This window comes from Sorex araneus, chromosome 3, assembly GCF_027595985.1.
Source record: "Sorex araneus isolate mSorAra2 chromosome 3, mSorAra2.pri, whole genome shotgun sequence".
NCBI lineage: Eukaryota > Metazoa > Chordata > Mammalia > Eulipotyphla > Soricidae > Sorex > Sorex araneus.
Genome location: NC_073304.1, coordinates 9,421,536 through 9,443,108, shown reverse-complemented (window position 1 = coordinate 9,443,108; position 21,573 = coordinate 9,421,536). Strand labels below are relative to the sequence as shown.

The 21,573-nt window shown below is 58.0% G+C and overlaps 1 protein-coding gene across 2 annotated transcripts in view; it reads left to right on the top strand.

Moving 5' to 3' along the window:
- SLC24A4 (solute carrier family 24 member 4) overlaps positions 1-21,573 on the top strand; it is a 130,131-nt gene that overhangs the window by 64,997 nt on the left and 43,561 nt on the right. For both annotated transcript variants that reach the window (XM_055130630.1, XM_055130629.1), the window contains exon 3: positions 20,229-20,305. In XM_055130630.1, the coding sequence (XP_054986605.1) occupies positions 20,229-20,305 (77 nt within the window). The remainder of the gene's footprint in view (positions 1-20,228; positions 20,306-21,573) is intronic.

Genomic DNA, 21,573 nt, shown 5'->3' with positions numbered 1-21,573 from the left:
AGCGTCGCCTGCGTGGCCGCAGTCTGAGGGGATGGAGGCTCCTTCCTGCTCTGCCCCCACCTCCCATTGGCCGTGGGTCAGGCCCCCTTCCCCTCCGGGACTCCAGGGACCCCCTCGGCCGCGGGGATGAACGGCGTGAGCCCCATGTGTGGTTTCGCCTCCTCCGTGGGCTCACGGGGGGTTCAAGGAGACGCCGGACCTGGACCAGCGGGACTGTGCGGCCTGGCTGCTCCAGGGCCTGACGCCTGCAGGGCCGCCCTGGAGGGTCAGATCGCAGTCTGCACCCCCAGGACGCAGGTGGGGGGGCCTCGCCTTGAGTGTCCGACGGCCCAGATTCCATCCCTCAATAAGAAACAAGAATATGTGCACTGGTGGAATATGTGCACTGGTGAAGGGATGGGTGTTTGAGCATTGTATAACTGAGACTTTAACCTGAAAGCTTTGTAACTTTCCACATGGTGAATTAATAAAAGAATTAAAAAAAAAAGAAACAAGAAAGTTACTCATCTGTGGAATATAAAATGGCAGAGTAGGAGACTAACACCCAAGAATAGTAGTTTATAATACCAGGAGGTTGGCTCCATGGCTTGGAAGCTGGCCTCACACGCTGGGGGAAAGGCAGCCCAGATAGAGAAGGGAACACCAAGTAAAATGTGATTGGAAATCCCGAGCGGGGAGGGAGATGCATGCTGAAAGTAGACTAGAGACTACATGATGGCCACTCAATACCCCTACTGCAAACCACAACACCCAAAAGAAGAGAGAGAGAGAACAAATTGGAATGCTCTGCCACAGAGATGGGGTGGGGTGGGGGGGATGTGATGGGGGGTGGGAGAGATACTGGGTTCATAAGTGGTGGAGAATGGACACTGATGGAGGGATGGCTTCTCGAACATTGCATGAGGGTAAAACAAGCATGAAAATGTGTGAATCTGTAACTGTACCCTCACTGTGACTCACTAATTAAAAAACCAATAAATTATTAAAAAAAAAAAAAGAAACAAGCAAGTTACCCCCGCTTCTGAGTTCTGACAGCCCACCTAGTTCTCGGGTGTCTGTTGTCTTTCCCCGGAGCTTGGGTGGGTTTCACACCCCGTGGGGCTCCTTAACTCCCCCCACGACCCCACTTTCTATCCAATGCCTTTTTGCTTGATTTTGGGGCCACACCCACTGTGCTCAGGGCTTACCCCTGGCAGTGCTCAGGAGACACTTGATGGGGATTGAACCCAGCTCGACTACATGCAAGCAAGTACCTTCCCTCTTCCCTGCAGTGCTCTCTCTCCAGTCTCAAGGCCCCAGCGTCATCGTGAACAGTACTCTGATTGTTTTTTAATTTTTTTATGTTACAAGGTAGTTCACAATATTTGATTACATTTGATATTCAAACACCAACCCCACCACCATGACACCTTCCCAAATTCGGGATGTTTCCATCCCCAGCCCTAATCCCTGTCCCAAAGCACAACCAAAATAATATCTTTTGTATTGTCTGTTGTGAAGAACCACTGAAAATGCTTATAAAAAAGTATTCATATAGGAAACAGTGTGAAGATTGTTCTATTTTGGCAGGAGTCATTAAGATATTCTTTAGGATATCAATAACATGTTAAAGGTTGAGTGATGTGAGCTTTCATATATATATACATATATATATGAAAATACTTATGACTTGTATCACTTGTCTTCCTGTTGATCTTCAATTTGCTTGAGCGGGCACCAGTAAAGTCTCCATTTGTCCCTGTCTCGTGCTAGTGTAGCCCAATGATATCTGCTCGATCCAGGAACAGGAAGAGCCTCAAACTGTTCATTCACGGTTTTGACGAAGAAGTCTGATCATCTGGTTGGTGGGCAGCCACTCGGTCTTTTAACGTATATATGCATGCATATATATATATATATATATAACTATATATATATAGTTCCCTCTATGATTTGTTGGGGCTAGAGTGGTAGCACAGTGGTAGAGCATTCGCCTTTCACGCGGCCGACCCATGTTCGATTCTTCCGTCCCTCTCGGAGAGCCCAGCAAGCTACCGAGAGTATCGCGCCCGCATGGCAGAGCCTGGCAAGCTACCCGTGGGGTATTGGATATGCCAAAAACAGTAACAATAAGTCTTACAATGAGAGACGTTACTGGTGCCCGCTCGAGCAAATCGATGAGCAACAGGATGATGATTTGTTGCCTGCTATCTGAATCCCATCAAATGTGGTGTGGTATTTAGGGAGAACAGGTAGGGAGTGTCTTATGATGTGTCACGTGGCCACAACAGCAGCCGCTGAATCCAGGAATATGTTCACTCATGTGTGAGGCTCAGCCCAAATGTGTGGGGAGCGGCCTTGAGCATGGCAGTGGTTGGGTTCTGGAGGTTTTTGGCTGCCGGGGCTCTCACCCCCCCTCCTCTGGGGTGCCCCACCCCGAGTGAAACAGCCTGGCGCGGAGTCCAGTGGCATGGCTATGGCGGGCATCATGTTTGTGAACAGTACTCTAAATGGCGGTGCTCCAGGAAGATTTGAAGGCTCCAAACCAGTTTGGAGCGGCAGTAAGCAGAAAAGCATTCACCATGTCTTAGGATAAAAAATACTTGAGGGCTGGAGCGATCGTCTGCCTGGGAGTGGGGGGGTCACATGCTTCCCAGGCGAGCACGTCACGGGCAGAGATCCTGCCGGTTTCTGGCGCGGCGTTTGAAACTGAGCGAGCAGCCTGTTCCCGGGGGCTCCCGCAGGCTCTCCCGGCTCCCTGAACGATCTCGTCCAGCCCAGCCCCTCAGGCGGACACGTCCAGCGCCAGCATCTCCCGCCCCCAAACACCCGGGGTGCAGCCTGTCCTTTCACTCTGGTCTCGGTGGCGGATCTTAAATGCGCTTTGAGGAGGCTGGAGGGTCGCGGAGAGGGCCGGGCTCCAGAAACGGCCCGCCCTGCGTTAAAAAGGCCACTCTCGGGGTCGGGGATCGCCATCGGCTCAGCCTGGCAACGGCTTCAGCTTCGTCACCTTAATCCTGCCGCCCACGGCGCGGGAATGAAGCCGGCCCATTAGGCGTGACGGACACCAGCTGTTCAGGCCCCACGGCCACTCGCCTCCCGGAGGAAGCCTCGCCAGTGGAGCTCAAAGGAACGGGAAAAGGGCAGCTGGGTTTTCATAACGTCTATAGAGCAGTAACCCAGCGTCACGCTTACTCTTCACGTGCGAGAAGGGGCCGTGTCTCAGAGGCCCCGAGTCCGGGGGAGAAGCCTTTCCGCTCCCTCCTGCAGGCAGCGGGTGGGATCTAGACGGGCTCCTAGACTTTGTTCCTCCACCTGCGTGTCCTTGGTGAGTGGCGGATGGGACTGGAACTCAGAGGCTCGGCAGGGCTGCCTGGCCCGGCCTGTTCTCCCAACGGTCAAGCTCCCCCACCCCACCAGCCCACCCCCGCTTCCCGACATCAAGAGCGATGAAACGTGTTCCGGGCAGTGGTGCAACAGAGTCACATACAGCCCGAAGGACATTGACAGAGCACAGCTGGCCGTTTGACTCCTGGAGAGGGGGACATGATTTTTTTTTTTAGTTTGAGGTTTTTGGAGAGTCACACCCCATGGTGTTAAGGGGCTACTCCTGGCTCTGTGCTCAGGAGTCACTCCTGGCAGTGCTCAGGGCATCCAAACAGGGTCAGCCACTGAAAGGCAAGTACCTTAGCCCTGGGACTCTCACTCCGGTCTCAAAGAAAGTGCCAGGCTCTTGGAACTGGTGTCCTGTTCATGATCTGAAGGTATAGGACTTGGATTTTCTGGAAAAATGAGAAGCGTGGCTCAGGATTGGACCACACATGTGGACACACACACACACACACACACACACACACACACACACACACGGAGAGCTGACAGGGGATAGACCAGGAAGCTCTGTGTCCAGTTTTCTGTGCACTGGGGGTGTAGTGGACTGCGTACGACAGCACGAACACCTGCAGGAGGAGAAGCGCATCTCTCCGTGGGCGCCCCTGGTCGGGCTGAGGCGCACCACAGACACGGGCTATACGGACTGGCCGCCCTCCTGCACTGTGTCCCAGGTGCCAGCCGATGTGCCCGCAGGATCGCCGGCTGACAGAGGAAGCCTGGCTCGGCCCTCCCGGGTCCTTCCGTCCCCTCCTGAGAGACGGGATCTGGGGGTACACGCCGGCACGGGGCAATCGGTCGTAATGGAAGTGGCCGGCTTCCTGGAGCGGGAGGGATGTCAGCCCCGGCTCCCCGCTGGGAGGGCAGCTCCGGGCAGGAGGCTTCCTGGGAAGGGTCAGAGCAGCATTCACGGGTCAAGCCCCTGGTGCTCTGGGCACCTGCTGCGTGCGGCCGAGGCTGGGAGCAGAGACACCGACGCAAACACACCGGGGGCCGTGGCGTCAGGTGTGTGCACTCCGGGCCCAGTAAGAGAGCTCGGGTCCTGCCGCACAACCCCAGGGGGCGCCACTGCAGTCAGGGGTGTTGTTGGCGTGTCTCTCTAGTGACGGATTCCAGGGAGGGAGGCGCCACTCGTCTTGAGCCCTTTCCTGCCCGAGGGCTCCCACATGTGGGCTGGGATGAGCGGGCTGAGTAGCCTCCTGCACAGACAGGACTCGGGGGGAGTTTTCCACGTGCCCAGAACTCGCCTTTGGTTCCGCCAAAGAGACGATGACCCACTTCCGGGCTGCCCAGCTTCCGGTTCCACATGCATTGCTTGCCACGTGACTGTGATCGGTCCCCCAACCTGCCTGTGCCCTGCCTGAGTTGCTGAGTTGTGTCTGCCCGGCCAGACAGGCAGCCAGGTAGGGGTGAAGGGTGGGGTGCAGGGCGGCCTCTCTGCCCTGCCTGTGAAGGCCACCACTCTCCCCACACCCCCAATTGCTCCAGCCTGCTCCTGAGTGCAGATGAAACAAGAGCTAAACAGTCCTGCTTAAACTTCACCCAGCCGTCTCCCCCTTCCTCGGCGTCTTGCTTTAGGGACCTCCACAAAGAGTAAGTACCCTGGGGGCCAGAGAGATAGCGCAGTGGTTAGCGCACTTGTCTTGCACGCCCCCATCCTGACCCTGGTTTGATTTCAGCCCCCTATATGGTTCCCTGAGCAACACCCAGGAGTGATCCCTGAGCACAGAGCCAGGAGTAAACCCTGAATATTGCCAGGCATAGCCCCCAAACCTTGCCCCCCTGCAAACGTGCCCCAGACACTTGGCCCCTTTGGAAGTGCTCCCTAAACAGCTGTTTGCCTAGAGACATCAGGTGACTTGGGGGGCTGGTCACAGCAGCGACAGAGACCCCCAGCCTCAACTCTCCTCCCCGCCCCCCCCCAAGGAGATCAGTTTCCCTCCCCCAGCAGCCGAGTGGGAGGATTCAGGGACCCACGCCCCTGGGCAGAGGGCGGAGGAGGCCCCTCCCATGAGGGGCGGAAGTGACCACCTGGGGGTGCAGAAGGGGAGCGGGAGGCTTCGGGGGAGCCCCCCCCACTTCCCGCACAGAATCAGTTCCAAGTAGCGGACTCAGGTCCTGTGTAGGACCTTCTACCTGCTTTCAGCACTCAGTTCTTGTTTAAAGCTACTTTTCTTTTTTCTGCTTTTTTTTTTTTTTTTTTTTGCTTTTTGGGTTACTCCTGGCTCTGCACTCAGGAATTACTCCTGGCGGTGCTCAGGGGACCATGTGGGATGCTGGGAATCAAACCCAGGTTGACTGCATGCAAGGCAAACGCCTTCCCCGCTGTGCCATCGCTCCAGCCCCTGATGCTACTTTCCAGTGAAGCTGTTTCAGCGGTTGTGTCTGGGCTTGCTACAGCCATGGCTGGCACAGGTGTTAAACCACAGTGAGACCAGTGGCCAGGGACTGGCCAGCCCTGAGCACAAAGGAACAGTGGCTGAGGGCCTGGGTGGAAACTCCTTGCCTTCGCCACTCGCTGTGTGACGGAAAGCAAATTACCTAACCTCTCTGTGTCCCCAGCTCAGCTCCCGCAGACACGCGTGCCCCGGCAAGGCCGGCCCAGCCCTTCCACTGGGAGTTTCAGCCCCCGCAGAACAGGGAGCGGGTCGAAGAACAGGGTGGGGCTGTTTGCGTTTGCAGCCAAGGGGAGCACGGACACTCGGGGAGAGCTCGTCCCCGGCCCCCTCTGTGGGCAGCAGGACTGGAGGGCGCAGACCCCACCACTGGGGGGCGGGCAGGGAAGCGCTGGTCACGCGGGCAGAACAGACCGGTTTGTGCTGGATGGGCCACAGCGACAGCACCGGGGTTCACGGATTGGACAGACCTGTTGGCAGATGGTGCTGGGGACTCGTGTGGGGAGGGATGCAGGGCCAAGGAGGACTCAGACCGAAGTACTGAGTTGTCAGTGTAGGGGGGCAAGGAAAGAGGGGGCAGAGAGAGAGGAGAGGAGAGAGTCAGAGAGAGACAGAGAGAGGGAGAGAGAGAGAGAGGGAGAGAGAGACAGAGAGACAGAGACAGAGAGAGGGAGAGAGAGGGGGAGAGACAGAGAGATACAGAGAGAGGGAGAGAGAGGAGGGAAAGACAGAGAGATACAGAGAGAGGGAGAGAGAGGAAAAGAGAAAAAGGGAGAGACAGAGAGAGACAGAGAGAGGGAGAGAGAGGATAAGAGAAAAAGGGAGAGACAGAGAGAGACAGAGAGAGGGAGAGAGAGGGAGAGAGAGGGGGGAGATACAGAGATATAGAGAGAGGGAGAGAGAGAGGGAGAGAGAGAGGAAGAGAGAGAGAGGGAGAGACAGAGAGAGACAGAGAAACAGAGAGAGGGAGAGACAGAGAGAGGGAGAGACAGAGAGAGGGAGAGACAGAGAGACAGAGAGAGGGAGAGAGACGGAGAGAGAGGGATAGAGAGAGGGAGAGACAGAGAGAGAGACAGAGACAGAGAGACGGAGAGAGAGACAGAGAGACAGAGAGGGAGAGAGAGAGGCAGAGAGAGGGAGAGAGAGCCGGAGAGAGGGAGAGAGAGAGACGAGAGAGGGAGAGAGAGTCACATCCAAGGGGAGATGAGTCAGGAGGAAGTGGGGGGGTAACTGAATTGGCCTGGGACTCGATCTATTCCTGTGTTTGTTGTGGTTAAACTGAGTCTTCTGGGCTTATTTGTTGGAGGAAGCGGTTGCCTTCGTTCCTGTGGGGAGCCCGGAATAGCAGCGAGTGCCCGCGTGTTGGAAACTGGCAGGAGTGTGCCCATTGCCAGCCTGGGTGTTTGTCGTCCTGGACCTGCGGGGCGGGGCGGCGGGTTCTGAGCCCGCAGCGGGAGCCGGGCCCTCGACGGGGCGGCTCTGACCCCTACCGAGCGGCTGGGCGTCTCCACCCGCCCAGTGGGGCCCTCCCCTGGGCAGGGTGACTTGGGGGGACGCGGACGCTGACCTCTGGGGACAGACGGGCTTGGCCTCTGTCCCTCCCTGAGCCCGGGCACCGTCACCTGCCTCCCGGCGGCTGTGCCCTGGCGAGGGCTTGCCGGTGACAGACCCGATGACTCTGTGGACGCCTGTTCCCCAGGGGCTCGTGGAATCTAGGATTTGTGGGTCCTGATTCCCCTGGCCGGGACTCAGTGGAAGCGTCCGGGGGAGCTGGAATTAGGGACTCAGCGGGCGCCTGTGTTGGGACTTTGGCTGGGCCTGCCCCCTGGCCCTTGCTCTGCTCTCGCCAGCCTGTCCCGCCTCTGGGTCGCACGGCCCGGAGTGCAGCAGACTGATGTCACAAGCAGTCTTGGTTCTTTGGCTTTTCCTTCCGCAGCGCACCTGGCAGTGCTCAGGGTTACTCCTAGCTCTGTGCTCAGGGGTCCCTCCTGGCAGGCTCGGGGACACTATGGGTGCTGGGAGTCAAACATCAAACTGGGGTCTGCTGTGTGCAAGGCCGGACCATCTCTCCGGCCCCGAACAACCCTGGGTTCTGGGAAGGGGGATCCCGAGCGCCCAAAGGGAGAAGGGAAGGCAGCCTCACAGGTTGGCATTGCTTCCCAGCCCCCCGAACGGACCAGACGCCCTGGGAACCCCTCCTGTGTGCACATGAGTGAGGGCAGGCACCGGCAGGAGGGCCGTCGGGGCCAGACGGGCTCGGAGAGGCCAGGGGCGCAGAAGCCGGGGTGCGGGAACACGGCTCAGTGGGCGGGGCCCCGGGCTGGATCCCAGCACCGCCAGGGTCGCCCCCAAACCCCCGCGAACAAGCAGGCTGTTACTGAAGATGCATTAGCAGCTGGGGGCTGCGGCTCGGGGGCAGAGACCACAGGATCGACCCCCAGCATTGGCCATAGGTGGCGCTGTCCAGGTCTCCCTGCTGGACCGGGGCCACCCCAGACATCCAGGGACACTCAGAGGCAAGGGGCAGGCAGGAAGCCTTCATCTGCCGACGCACAGGGTCGGGGGCTCTGGTGGGCCCCAGCCAGGGTGCGGTGGGGGGGTGGATCCCGCGCTCGGGGCCCAGGATGCCCTCGGTTCCCTTCCTCTGGCTGGTGCTGGGTTGGACGGACATGCCTCTCGCTGACCGAGCACTGACCCTCCGGGCCCTGTCTGTGGGCAGCTGCTGTCCAGGCTCAGGGGGCTCGAGGTCAGGGGTCAGAGTTCTGTTGCCCTCAGGCCCACCGTGGTGTGTCGTGATTTGGGTCCTTCCGTGATGAGCACTTTGGATTTGCTTCGATTCCATCTGGGGGCCATAATGGGACCGCCGGGAAGGTGATCACTGGGGACGTGGCTGACTTAGGTTCGATCCCTGGTACAGCGTAGGGTCCCCGAGCCCCCTAAGCACAGCCAGGTAGGACCCTCGTGTGGATTTTTTTTTCTTTTTGGGTCACACCCAGCGATGCACAGGGGTCACTCCTGGCTCATGCACTCAGGAATTACTCCTGGTGGTGCTCAGGGGACCATATGGGATGCTGGGAATTGAACCCGGGTCGGCGCGTGCAAGGCAAATGCCCTACCCGCTGTATTATGTCTCCAGCCCCCCTTGTGTGGATTTTTAAGTCGGGATCCCAGTGGGTGGCACAGACCGGCTGAGCAGGATGCGGTGGGGAGGGGTACGAGGGATAGGGGGGACAGAAAACGTGCCCCCTGGAGTCTGTGCAGAGCTGTGCCCTCCTGGGTGGCCGGCTGAGCCTGGTGGCATCCAGGGCCTTTGCCAGCTGTAACGCCCCCGGACCGGGTGGACCTCTGCCCGGATCTTTCTATCCTGTTTTTATTTTCCATGGTGCTTAATCTCTTCGGGAATGTACTGAGAGAAACGCAGGATTTTAAAGTCCCTTTCACGCAGGCTAAGCCGGGGATTTAATCTCATTATTTTTACTCCTGTTTGGGACACGAGGAATACAAACCTAGGCATTCCAACTGTTGCCCATGAAAGGTAGAACATTCTCGGGGAGGTTTATTTTAAACTGGAGAATTGGTGTGGGGAAAATCACGATTTTTGGCTGTCAGCTCTGGCACTTGGGTGGTTTAAGAAAAAATAACGCATCAGTGGAAAAGATCAAAATTTTAAGCTACTTAAATTTCTTCCCAACCTACCAGTCTAGCTTTCGGGGTTTCAGAAGCAATGTGAGGGCTTCCAGAGGGGGTATTTTTTGTTTGTTTGGGGTCATACCCGGCGATGCACAGGCGTTACTCCTGGCTCTGCACTCAAGAATCACTCCTGGCAGTGCTCAAGGGACCATATAGGATGCTGGGGATCAAACCTTGGTTTACCTGCTGTACTATAGCTCTAGCCCCAAGAGGGGTCATAGGAGGTCTGCCCCACAGCTTGGAATCTGGCCTCACATGCTGGGGGAAAAGGCAGCTCAGGTAGAGAAGGGAACACCAAGTAGAGGATGTTGGGAGGACCCATTCGGGTTGGAAGATGCGAGCTGAAAGTAGACTATAGACCAAACATGATAGCCACTCAATACCTCTATTGCAAACTACAACACCCAAAAGGAGAGAACAAAAGGGAATGCCCTGCCGCAGAGGCAGGGTGGGGTGGTGGGGGATGGGGTGGGGGTGGTGGGAGGGATACTGGGATCATTGGTGGAGGAGAATGGGCACTGGTGGAGGGATGGGTAAACGATCACTATATGACTGAAATGCAAACACAAAAGTTCATAAGTTTGTAACTGTACCTCACAGTGATTCTCTAATAAAAATTTTTTTAAAAAGAGGGGGTCATTATTTTTTTTGTTTTTGTTTTTTGGGTCATACCCGGCGATGCACAGGGGTTACTCCTGGTTCATGCACTCAGGAATTACTCCTGGCAGTGCTCGGGGGACCATATGGGATGCTGGGAATCGAACCTGGGTCGGCCATGTGCAAGGCAAACGCCCTGCTCCAGCCCTAGCGGGGGTCATTTTTAACCGGGGGAGAGAGAGGGGATGGCACGTTTGGAGGCTAGTTTTTTTTTTTCCTTCTGAAAAATCCAATTCACAGTGTCAATTCCCCATGGGGCGTCCTCCAGAGGGGCGCCAGGCCCCCTGTGGGGTCTGCGATACCAACCTACCCCTGTTCGAGTTTCAGGTGTCCGATGTTCCTACCAACCCTTCACCAGCACCCCCGGGGCCCCCAGCCCGCCTCTGTGGTCACCCTCGTATCCCCTCTCGGCGCTCTGTCCTCCGGCGTGCTGACTTCTCGCCACGAGTGCTGGGCTGGATAGCCCCAGGGCACCGGTGTCTGTCTGTCTATGCCGCATCTGAGCGGGGTCATTCTGTCTGTCCCTCTGCCTCCGACTAATTTCACTCAGCGTGGAACTGGGCAGAGCCACCCCCTCGCCTCGCAGCAAGCAGCACGGCTCCATCTCCTCCGAGGGCGTGTGACCCCGTGTCGGTGTGCGCCAGAGTCCTTCCGGGCGTCTGTTCTCAGGCAGGTGGCCGTGGTGACGGTGCGAGGGGAGCTCGGAGCGCAGGTGGCTTTTCTGCCTTGCGGTCTGGGGCCCCTGGGATGTTTTCCACGGAGTGAGCGGAATGGCTGGGTCAATTCCTTGTTTTTGGAGGAACATCCTTATTGCTTTCCAGGAAGACGGGACCAGTTGACCGTCTCACCAGCAGAGACTGAGGGTCAAACGGATTATTATTTTTTTTAAATTTCTTTTTCTTCTGGCTCATGGTTTGCGTACACGAATGCCACAGAGTTTTGTCATGAATTTTGTAACCTGCTGTCTTACTGTTTTGACTTATTGTTTCTGAGAGATTTTTTTTCTAGTGGCCTTTAGCATTTTCAACGTGTATTTTCATGTTGTCTGCCAGTAGTGAGAGTTTGAGGTGGCTCAAGAGATAGCACAGTGGGCAGGGCACTTGCCTTGCATAGAGCTGACCCAGGTTAGGTCCCTGGCATCATCTGAGCTTCACCAGCAATGATCCCTGAGCACAGAGCCAGGTGTAAGCCCTGAGCACTGCTGGGTGTGGCCCAGAAGCCAAAAAGAGAGAAAAAAACCCAATGGTAATATTTTAACTTCTTTTTCCAAATTGGGTCTGTTTGATATCTTTTTCTTCCTGCTGTGGTGAGGGCTTCCAAGACCCTTGAGTAATGGGGGCCGGAGAGATGGGCCAGTGGATAGTGCTCTGGCCTTGCACACGGCAGACCCAGGTTCCATCCCTGCCTTCCCATATGGTCCCCGAAGCCCCCCGGAGTGATCCCTGAGCTGAGTGCAGAGCCATGAGTAACCCCTGAGCACCACCAGGTGTGACCGAGACACAAAACTAAACCAGGAGGGGGAGTCCAGGGAGTCCAGGGAAGGAGTGACCAGGCCTCTGGCCAGCCTTCTGGGCCGCGCTCTGACTTGGGTTTGCCTTGAGGCAGGTCCAGGCCAACCCGCTGTGTGTCTGCCCTGGGCAGCTGTGCGCCAGGCGCTGTCACTGACCAGGTGAGGACCAGGATGGCCGGGAGGCTGTGGACCTGGGTGTCCCTGGGGCCGGTGTCCTAAGGGCCACTGAACACCATGGACGAGTGCAGAGTCACGTGTGCGGGTGTGTGCGCCGGCTGGCCTGGCCTGTGACTCAAGCGGGGGAGGAGGATGTGCGGCCACAAAGGCTGTGGGTAGCGGGCACGGTGGGGGTGGGGGGGTGAGGAGTTCACCAGGCCCAGGGAGGACCAGCGCAGGGGCCCAGGATGGTTCCCGGCTGCACAGAGCTGAAGCAGAGATGCTGCAAAGGATGAACTATAAAGAAACGAGACAAAGGTTTGGTCTCACGGTCTTGTGGGCCGAGGTCCCTAAATGCCGTTACATTCCATATTTATTGCTTTAGCAATTATTGTTCAACAACTGTAGTCATGCCTGTATAGCACCCAAAAGGAGAGAGAGAGTAAAGGAATGTGCCTGCCACAGGGTGAGGGGGAGGGTGTGGAGGGGGCATGGGGTGGGGGTGGCGGGAGGGATGCTGGGAACATTGGTGGTGGAGAATGGGCATTGTGTGACTGAAACATAGTCATGAAAGTTTGTTAAGTCTGTAACTATCTCACGGCGATTCATTTAAAAAAATTATAGTAATATAATTGTAATATATAGTATCTACTATGTGTGGCATCTAGTAATATCCCTATAATGCGTGGTATGTGAATTGTCATATAGAGTAATTACTTTAACAATTACAGTAATAAGTATGGAATGCCCCATCCCATTGCACATTTATTACTTTAAACCTGGAGAGCAGGGGTGGCTCCCTGCAGACAATCGCCCGTCTGTGCTGCTCTGGCCAGGAGAGGCGTTTGCAGACCCCAGAGTCCCTCCGCAGAGGGGGCAGTGTCTGGAAGGTGGGCTTGCTTACCTCAGGGGAGTTTCCTCTGGGAGAAGTTGCTTAATAAAGCGGTCACGGGACCCCAATGACTCCCCACCTGGGCGCCGGCACTGGCACTGGGGGTCCCGGGGTCCTGCTCTCCACTGTCTCTCTGCCTCTCCCTTGGTTCCCGGCAGGGAGGGGGGGCGGGCTAGAGGGGTCTGTGGGCAGCGCAGGAAGAAGTGGCCAGCACAGGGGACGCTCTTGGAGCGGGGGCAGGAAGGTGCCCCCGAAACCCAGCGGACTGTGTGGGGGTCGGGCAGAGGGAGGGCAGGGGGCGGAGGGCGGCAGAGAACCCATGTGGGGTGCACGCACACAGGGGCCAGGCTGTGAGAGGCTCGGGGAGGGGGAAGACGTGCCTGTGGTCCCCAGTCTGTTCCGGCCTGTGTGGGGCTCGACTGAGAGGGCGCCCCACACCCCACCCGACTCCCCGCCCCGGGCCTGCTCCTTCTTTTAATTAATTAATTAATTAACTAACTTATTTATTTATTTATTGCATTGCATTGCATTATTTATTTATTTATTTATTTTTAATATAAATTTTTATTTTTTTTTAAATTTTATCACCATGTGGAAAGTTACAGCGTTCTCAGGTTTATGTCTCAGTTATACCGTATTCAAACACCATCCCTTCACCAGTGCCCATATTCCACCACCAAAATCCCCGGTATACCCCCCGCCCCCCATCCCAACTGTATAACTGATGAACCTCACTTTATTTTCTCTTCACCTTGATTACGTTCCATATTTCAACACAAAACTCACTATTGTTGTGGGAGTTATATCCCCAAACAAGATAACCCTAATAAGGAGGCATTTGATAATTAGTTTTCCATTCAAAGATTGTATGTTTTCAGGTTTTAGAAAAGGTCGGATGTGTCCCAGTCCCGAATCCTGGAGCCGTGTTAGTTGCTGCTCAGTGTCGCCCGGGTTCCATTTGGAGAAGGTGTGCTGGCGGCACCTCCTCCTTCCGGCCCCCCGGTGTTGCTGGCCCCGATTCGGGTCCGGAGCATTGTCCGGGCCGCGTTGCTCACCAGAATGCCTGCCGCTTCTCTGTGGATTGTGGCATCAAGATGGCCTATTTATTTATTTTTAATTGAATCACTGTGAGATACAGTTACAAGCTTTCATGTTTGAGTTTCAGTCATACCATGATCAAACACCCATCCCTCCACCAGTGCACATTCTCCATCACCAATGTCCCCAGTATCCCCCCCATCCCAACTCTCCCCCTGCCTCTATGGCAGACAATTTCCCCCATACTCTCTCTCTACTCTTGGGCATTTTGGTTTGCAACACAGACACTGAGAGGCCATCATGTTTGGTCCTTGATCTACTTTCAGCACACATCTCCAACCCCGTCCAACCATCATTGACTCAGTGATCCCTTCTCCATCCCAGCTGCCTTCTCCCCCAGCCCATGAGGCAGGCTGCCAACTATGGGGCAGTCTTCCTGGCCCTCGTGTCTGCTGTCCTTGGGTGTCCGTCTACTTTTATGTTATTTTATACCCCACAAACGAGTGCAGCCCTTCCATGTCTGTCCCTCTCTTCCTGACTCACTTCACTTGGGCCTGCTCCCCTGAGCCCCCGTGCTCCCCGTGGTGGGAAAATGCTCAGAAGAGGAGAGCGCGGCGTTGGCTGGGCCCTCAGCAGCAGTCGCTTTAGTTTGAGTCTTTGTGGGGGGGGGCTTGCAAGCAGTGCCTGGGGGGGCACAGGGGCCACTCTTGGTGACATTTGCCCACCCCATGCTGGGCGACCAAGAGCCCAGGCCCATCCAGGTAGTGGTGGTTGTGTGTGGGGGGGGGGCGGGATATGGTGCCAAGTTCGAACTCGGGTACTCGCACGCACCAGGCATGAGCCCCCACAGAGTCCTGCTCGCACCTGTGCCAGGCAGGGGCGCTGGGAAGGGAGGCAGAGCTGTCAGCCTCTGCTTTCCCCATCAATAAAATGGGAAGGCAGCTTTCTCAGGGTTGACCTGGTGGGTCGGGCCTCTGGGGAGTGACCCGGCCGCCTTCAGATCTGGCACTGGGACGGCCGGGCCCTGAGGCAGCATCTAGCTCCCAGTGTGCAGACCCAGTGGGTGCACGCCCTCGGGAAACCAGCCGGACGCTTCCCGCGCCCCAGGCTTTGGCCCCATCTCATCCTCTGTGCCCCATGAGCCGTCGCCCCCCCCCAACAGGGACTTCGGGAGCCCCTGCAGCGGTCCAGCACCCCCCAGGGCTGGGCTCCCTGAGCTCTCGTGGACCTTGTGGAGAAGAGGCGGCGATGCAGGTGGATGGACAGTGGCGAGAGCCACACTCAGGGCTCGGACACGCAGCGTCCCTGTCCCCGCTGGCCTGGGCACCTCCTGGGTGTCGGAACTCAGGACCCACGATGGGGCTTCTGTCCTGTGCTCCGGAAAGCAGCTGGCACCTGAGGGACCCCCGCAGACCCCCACCTTCTCACACATGGGTGGGAGTAAGGAGAGCCTGGGGCAGGGAGACGGGGTGGGAACCAGCCCGGTGAGTGGTTCCGTGCACGGGGTCCCAACCAAGACCCCCGAGGGGGCTGGGCTGGAGCTGCTGGCTCGTCCCCCAGCACCCCCCCCTCTGTGCAGGGTGTGGGATCACCCATGGTCTCCCGAGCTCAGCGCCACTGTCCGCCTGGCCCCTCCCCCACCCTCTGCCTCCCCCCCAGGATTTCGGCAGCTTAAAGGCTTAAGTGTGACCTTGGAACCCTCGTGTGCTTGGCGTGGGTCCCCCCTCCGAGTGTGCCTGCCAGTGGGGTCCCCCCTCTCCTGGCGGGGGTTGGGCAGGGCAGGTGGGGCTCCCTCTGATTTGCCGGCTTCATCCCTTGAACACTCCGGGGGTCCCGATTGGAGCAGGAGGAGAAGGTGGTGTCGGGAAGCAGGGGTTGAGACAGTGCAGCACCCCGAGCTCTCCCGCTTCCCCGCTAAGCGCAGGGGGGCTTCGTCTTCTCCTGCTCTGCAGGCCGAGGCTCAGCCCGTACAGCACTGGGCTCCGGCCGCCCCCCCCCCGTCAGCCCCCGTCTTAGGTCGGCCCCGTCTCTCGTCTGATGCCACGTTGCCTAGGTCCCGTGTCACGCCTCCATCTGGGGGCACGTGCAGCGGGGCCCCGAGGCCGGGGGGGGGACTGCGTGCCCAGGTCAGCGGCTGCTGCAGAGGAGGCCCCACCGCTGAGGACAGAGGTGGCGGGGACACAGCCCCTGCACCCCGACCTCCCATCCCATCCCGGTTTCTGGGGGCTGGTTCTGGAGAAGTGGTCCCTGGGGAGGATGGCGGCCCACCACCAGGTGGCGCTGGAAGAAGGGGGACAGCCTGGACCGGGTCCAAGGAGTCTGCCCTGTGCAGCCCTGTGTGGGCTGCATGAGAGGTAGGCCCGAGCCCGCGGGCCCCCGGGGGTCTCGGTTTGCGTGGCGGGGTGTGTCGGGGTCTCGCTTCCTTTCCTCAGCCTTGTTGGGGTGGTTCAGACCGCAGCAACGGCCTCGGGCATCGTGGAGGTGCCCGGAGGCTGGCCGGGTGCAGAGGCCAGGGGTCGGCGGGCACGGCAGAGGGTCGCTCTGGCTTGCAGGCTGCCGAGTGGGCTGCTCCCGCTGTCCCCACCAAGGACGAAGCCACGTCCCGGGTGCCCTCCAGCCCAAAGCAACATTACTTTATCCTAAGCCCCCAGCGCCCCCAGGGCCACAGGAATCACGGGCCCCCAGAAACACCTGGGGACTCACAGTGCTCGTGAATTTTCATGGCCACGATGCCTCTTGATTGTCACCGAAGTGTCCTAGACACAAACATTTTCTCCTGGAAATGAGATTCCCGGCTGCAGGCTGCCAGCCGGCACCACTGTTTCTAATTCTCCTTCTGGAGCCCAAGTGCCTTGAAGCTGCCCTTGAATTGATCAGAGCTGTCTGGTGACTGGGGGGGGGAGGAGAGAGAGGGCAGAGGCTCGGCTGCATTCGAGGCTGCGTGTTTCAAAGCCGGAACGTGTGTGTGTGTGTGTGTGTGTGTGTGTGTGTGTGTGTGTGTGTGTGGTGGGGCTTGGGGCTCGTCTCTGGGAAGCTGATGTTTTCTGTGTTTTGTTGGGAGACTGGTCTTTAATGAAAAAAAAACAAAGGTTTCCATATAAAGTAGAAGCATTTTTCAGAATTTTGGGGCCAGTTTTGTATGTACAGAGAAGAGCATTTTGGGTCGTTTTCTCTTTCCCCCCTGGAAGTTTGTCTGCAAGCAAGCGTCCCGCTCTTGCTAGGAACGAGACGCCTTTGAGGTGCGTGAGGGGCTTGCAGGCGTCACGTAAGCACCCATAGGTGGAGGTGATACAGACGACAACTCCTATTAGCATCGTATTGTGGTTTATTCAGTTGGCTGGTTAGGGGAGGGGGCTGGGCACGGACCCGGGGGCTCTCCTACGAGCCACGCCCCCAGCCGCGAAGGTTCAACGGGAAGCGACCGTGCAGCTCCGGCCGAGGTGCTGAGGAGACCGACCGCGTAGCGCGGAGTGGGTCTCCACCTTCCAGAAGCTTCTGATGCCTCCCTGCGGGGCTTAGGAGCAGGCGAGGGTGGACCGGGGGAGCGGGTGGGGGAGTGACGGTCACAAAGGCCGTACCCATGGGCCACTGAAGGAGTCACCCGCCCCCGAGCCCCGAGGGAGGGATGCCCATTGCCGCAGGCTCTGGTCCTCGAGGGCGCTGGCCCTCCAGGGCAGTGGGGCCCACTCTGGCATCAGGGGCCCCCGACCGGAGGAGGAGGAGAAGGTACCAGTGCTCCCTGCCCTGTGGTGCCCTGCAGACGCACCCCTGCACTGCGCCCCTGCCCTCAGCCCTCGCCCCTCCCTGCTCCCTCAGGCCTCTGCTGCAGACCTTCTCAGAGCCTTCCCCCGGTGCTGGTTTTCCCAGCCTGGCTCTGCCGAGAGGTGCACGGTGGGGGCATCCGAGAGCTGGCAGCATGGTCACCGCTGCCCTGAGGTGCTCCTTGACGGGCTCTGACCCTCACCTTCCCCTGCGGGGGAAGCACCTGGCTGGGCTGGGGAGAGAGGGAGAGATGCTGGCGGGACCTGGCAGGACGGGACTCTTGTCCCTGAGGGGACAGTGCTGGCCAGGAGGGGCCTCCCAGAGCTGGCCCAGGGGCCACTCCCAGGGACCCTCGGCCACCCAGGCCACCCAGGCTGATGGTTCTCAGTGAGGGCCCGGGTCCCGAGGGGCGAGGTGGCCTCTGGGAGCACAGCTGGGGGTGCTGGGGCAGGGGTGAGGGGGGCTGGATTGAACTCGGTCCTTGTGCACGCCTGCTCGCACCCCTCGACCCCAGAGCTGACTTCCTTAGCTTCTCTGTCCCAGGATTCCAGTGGAGCAGAGATGAGGGAGGAATATTCTAGAAGCCCAGGAAGGCGTCTCATTGGGACTTTCTGATGATTTGCTCTTCTTACTGCAACTTTCGTTGCGGGGCTACCCCAGCGGGGCGGGGACAGGGCGTGGGAACCAGGGCCTCAGCCTTCCCGAGGGGGGGCAGGGGGCGGGGTGGGGGGCGGGGGGTGGTCACCTGCTGTACCCGTGGGCCACACCCTGGCCTGTGGGGGGACGAGCTTCGCAGCTCTCCACAGTTTGAAATGCTCCAAAAGCCACACGTGACCGAACTGCCTCAGCACTTTGCAGGCGGGGAGACTGAGGCACGGGGGCCCCGGCCTGTTGGCAGTCTCATGGCGTCAGAGCGGTTTGGGCGTGAGCCCTTGTCTGTCCATACCTGTCTGTCCGCCTGTCCACTGCTGTCTGTCTGTCCAGATCCCAGGATGCCCCGCCCCGGGGGGCTCCTGCCCGCGTGCACAGAACCCCAGAACCCTCCCGAACATGCCGGCCTCCATCTCGAGTCTCCTCTTTGGGACTTTTCACTTTTTCCTGTTTCTTTTCACTTATTTATTTATTTATTTATTTATTTATTTATTTATTTGCTTTTTGGGTCACACCTGTCAATGCACAGGGGTTACTCCTGGCTCTGCACTCAGGAATCACTCCTGACGGTGCTCAGGGGACCCTATGGGATGCTGGGAATCGAACCCGGGTTGGCCGCATGCAAGGCAAACGCCCTACCTGCTGTGCTATCACTCCAGCCCCCTCTTTTCACTTTTTAGTAAAAGGCAAAAGGTTTCCATGCAACTTTGGCACATCTACACAATGGAATACTATGCAGCTGTTAGGAGAGATGAAATCATGAAAATTTGCTATTAAGTGGATGAACATGGAGAGTATCATGCTAAGTGAAATGAGTCAGGAAGAGAGGGACAGACATAGAAGGACTGCACTCATTTGTGGAGTATAAAATAACATAATAGGAGACTGACACCCAAGGACAGTAGACACAAGGGCCAGGAAGATTGCCTCATAGTTGGAAGCCTGCCTCATGAGCTGGGGAGAAGGCAGCTGGGATAGAGAAGGGATCACTGAGTCAATGATGGTTGGAGGGATCGCTTGGGATGGGAGATGTGTGCTGAAAGTAGATAAAGGAACAAACGTGATGGCCTCTCAGTGTCTGTGTTGCAAACCATAATGCCCCCAAATAGAGAGAGAGTCTGGGGGAAACTATCTGCCGTGGAGGCAGGGGAAGGGGCGAGATAGGGGGGGTATACTGGGGACATTGGTGGTGGAGAGTGTGCACTGGTGGAGGGATGGGTGTTTGATCATGGTATGGCTGAAACTCAAACACGAAAGCTTTGTAACTGTATCTCACAGTGACTCAATAGAAAAAAAACAAAATGGAAAAGAAAACCACGCAAGGTCTCCATGCTCCGTGAGAAGCCCAGGTTGTTTTCCCTCTGTGTTGGGCAGCTGCTCTGTTGAGATGCCTTCACACGCTGCCCAGTCCAGCCGCTGAGCCGTCCAGTGCAGGGCCAGGGAAAGGGCTCAGTGGACTGGTGCAGCTCTGCGTGTGGGACCCCGGGCTCCTTCCCCGGCCCCGCACAGTCCCCAGCACCCCGGGAGCAGCCCCGAGCACTCGGCCAGCAGCAATGCCAACAGCCCCCCCCCAGATAAGAAACTAAACACGTCCTGTTCGTCACTCCTGACGGAGTCAGAACTCTGCACGGAGCAGCACGACGCCAGGACACGTTATTAGCTCGCACAAAACCCTGAACCCCCTTTAGTAGCAACCCCCTCCCCCCCTGCCCGAAACCCACGGTCCATCTGTCTCCCCAGACCCCCCTTTTCCAGAAGTTTGATATCCCCGGAGTTGCGGAATGACGCGGGGTCTTTATACGTTCAGCCGCCCCATGGCTCTGCCCTCTGGGGACTGCCCCCAGCCTGGTGCCTGAGGGTCCCTCACGGGGGCGTCCCACCGTCACGGGTGGGACGGGCTTTGAACCCGAAACTCGCAGCTTACCCTCCCGTCCTACTGGGGTTCGAAGCCTCAGGCTCGGGAAGGACGTGACCGAGCTATGGTGGGCCATGGGGACTAATCCGTGCCCAGCCCCCTTTCCCAGTCTGCCCCCGGGGGGGTGGCTGGGGGGCGTGCAGGGGGGCGTGGAGAGCCCCCTAACAGCTCCCCTGCCGTCTTGTCTTGCAGCCATCCACGAGTTCCCCACGGACCTGTTCTCCAACAGGGAGCGCCAGCACGGAGCCGTCCTGCTGCACATCCTCGGGGTGAGTGGTCTGGGGGACCCCGAGGCTGCCGGCGCGGTCATAGGCCAAACAGACGCCGCCCCGTCTCAGCACAAAGCCACGGGCCTTCCAGCCGCCAGGCCACGGGTGTCCCTGTGTGTCCCCACCCCCACTGCCCAGAGCCGGACACCAAGTCCCTTCCCCCTGAGGGCTGCTCTGCACCCGGGGAGGAAGAGCAGCTGCTCCTGTCCCCGACGAGGGTCCGAGTGACGGAGGCAGCTGCTGTCACCTTCCCCGGAGAGTCCCCAGGCCTTCACGCTCGGGGGCGCACTCCTCGGCCTCTGATGAACTTCAAAGGGCCTGGATGACGACAGGGGAGGGGAAGGGGTTGCACGGCGTGTGGCGGGCTCTACTGACCCCGTGATCGGGACCAGGGCTCCTCCCAGCACAGACGCTGCCCAGAGCAACATCATTTCCGCGGGGTCCACGTTGCTTCCAAGGCCCAGGGAGTGGTGACGGAGCAGCCGCGACCCTCAGAGGCAGACCGGTCCCCTCTCTGGGCCCCGTGTCTGGCACTGGGATCCCACTCACGCGTGCCCCCCACCACACACACACACACACACATACACACACACATACACACACATACACACCACACACACACATACACATACACACACATACACACATATACACACATACACACATATACACACACACATACACACATACACACATACACACACAAACATACACACATACACACACATAAACACACACACATACACATACACACACATACACACATATACACACATACACACACATATACACACATACACACATATACACACACATACACACATACACACACATAAACACACACACATACACATACACACACATACACACACATACACACATACACACATATACACACACATACACACATACACACACATACACACACTTATACACACACATACACACATACACACACATACACACATACACACACACACATACACACATACACACACACACACACACACACACACACACACACGTTCCCTCTCACCCGCCGCCAGGGGCCGTCATTCCCGGGCCCAGACAGCTCTGCCTGGCAGGAGAGAGGGCAGAGGCAGGGCGAGCAGCTTCCACACCCAGAGCGAGCCGGCCGGGACTCCAGGCGAGGGCCGTTCTCCTGAAAGGGACGGGTGGTCTGCTCATGCGAGCGGGCCGGGGCGCCGACCCACCGGGGCATCACCACGGTGATACCGTCACTGGCCTCCTCCCGCGCTCGCCCTCGG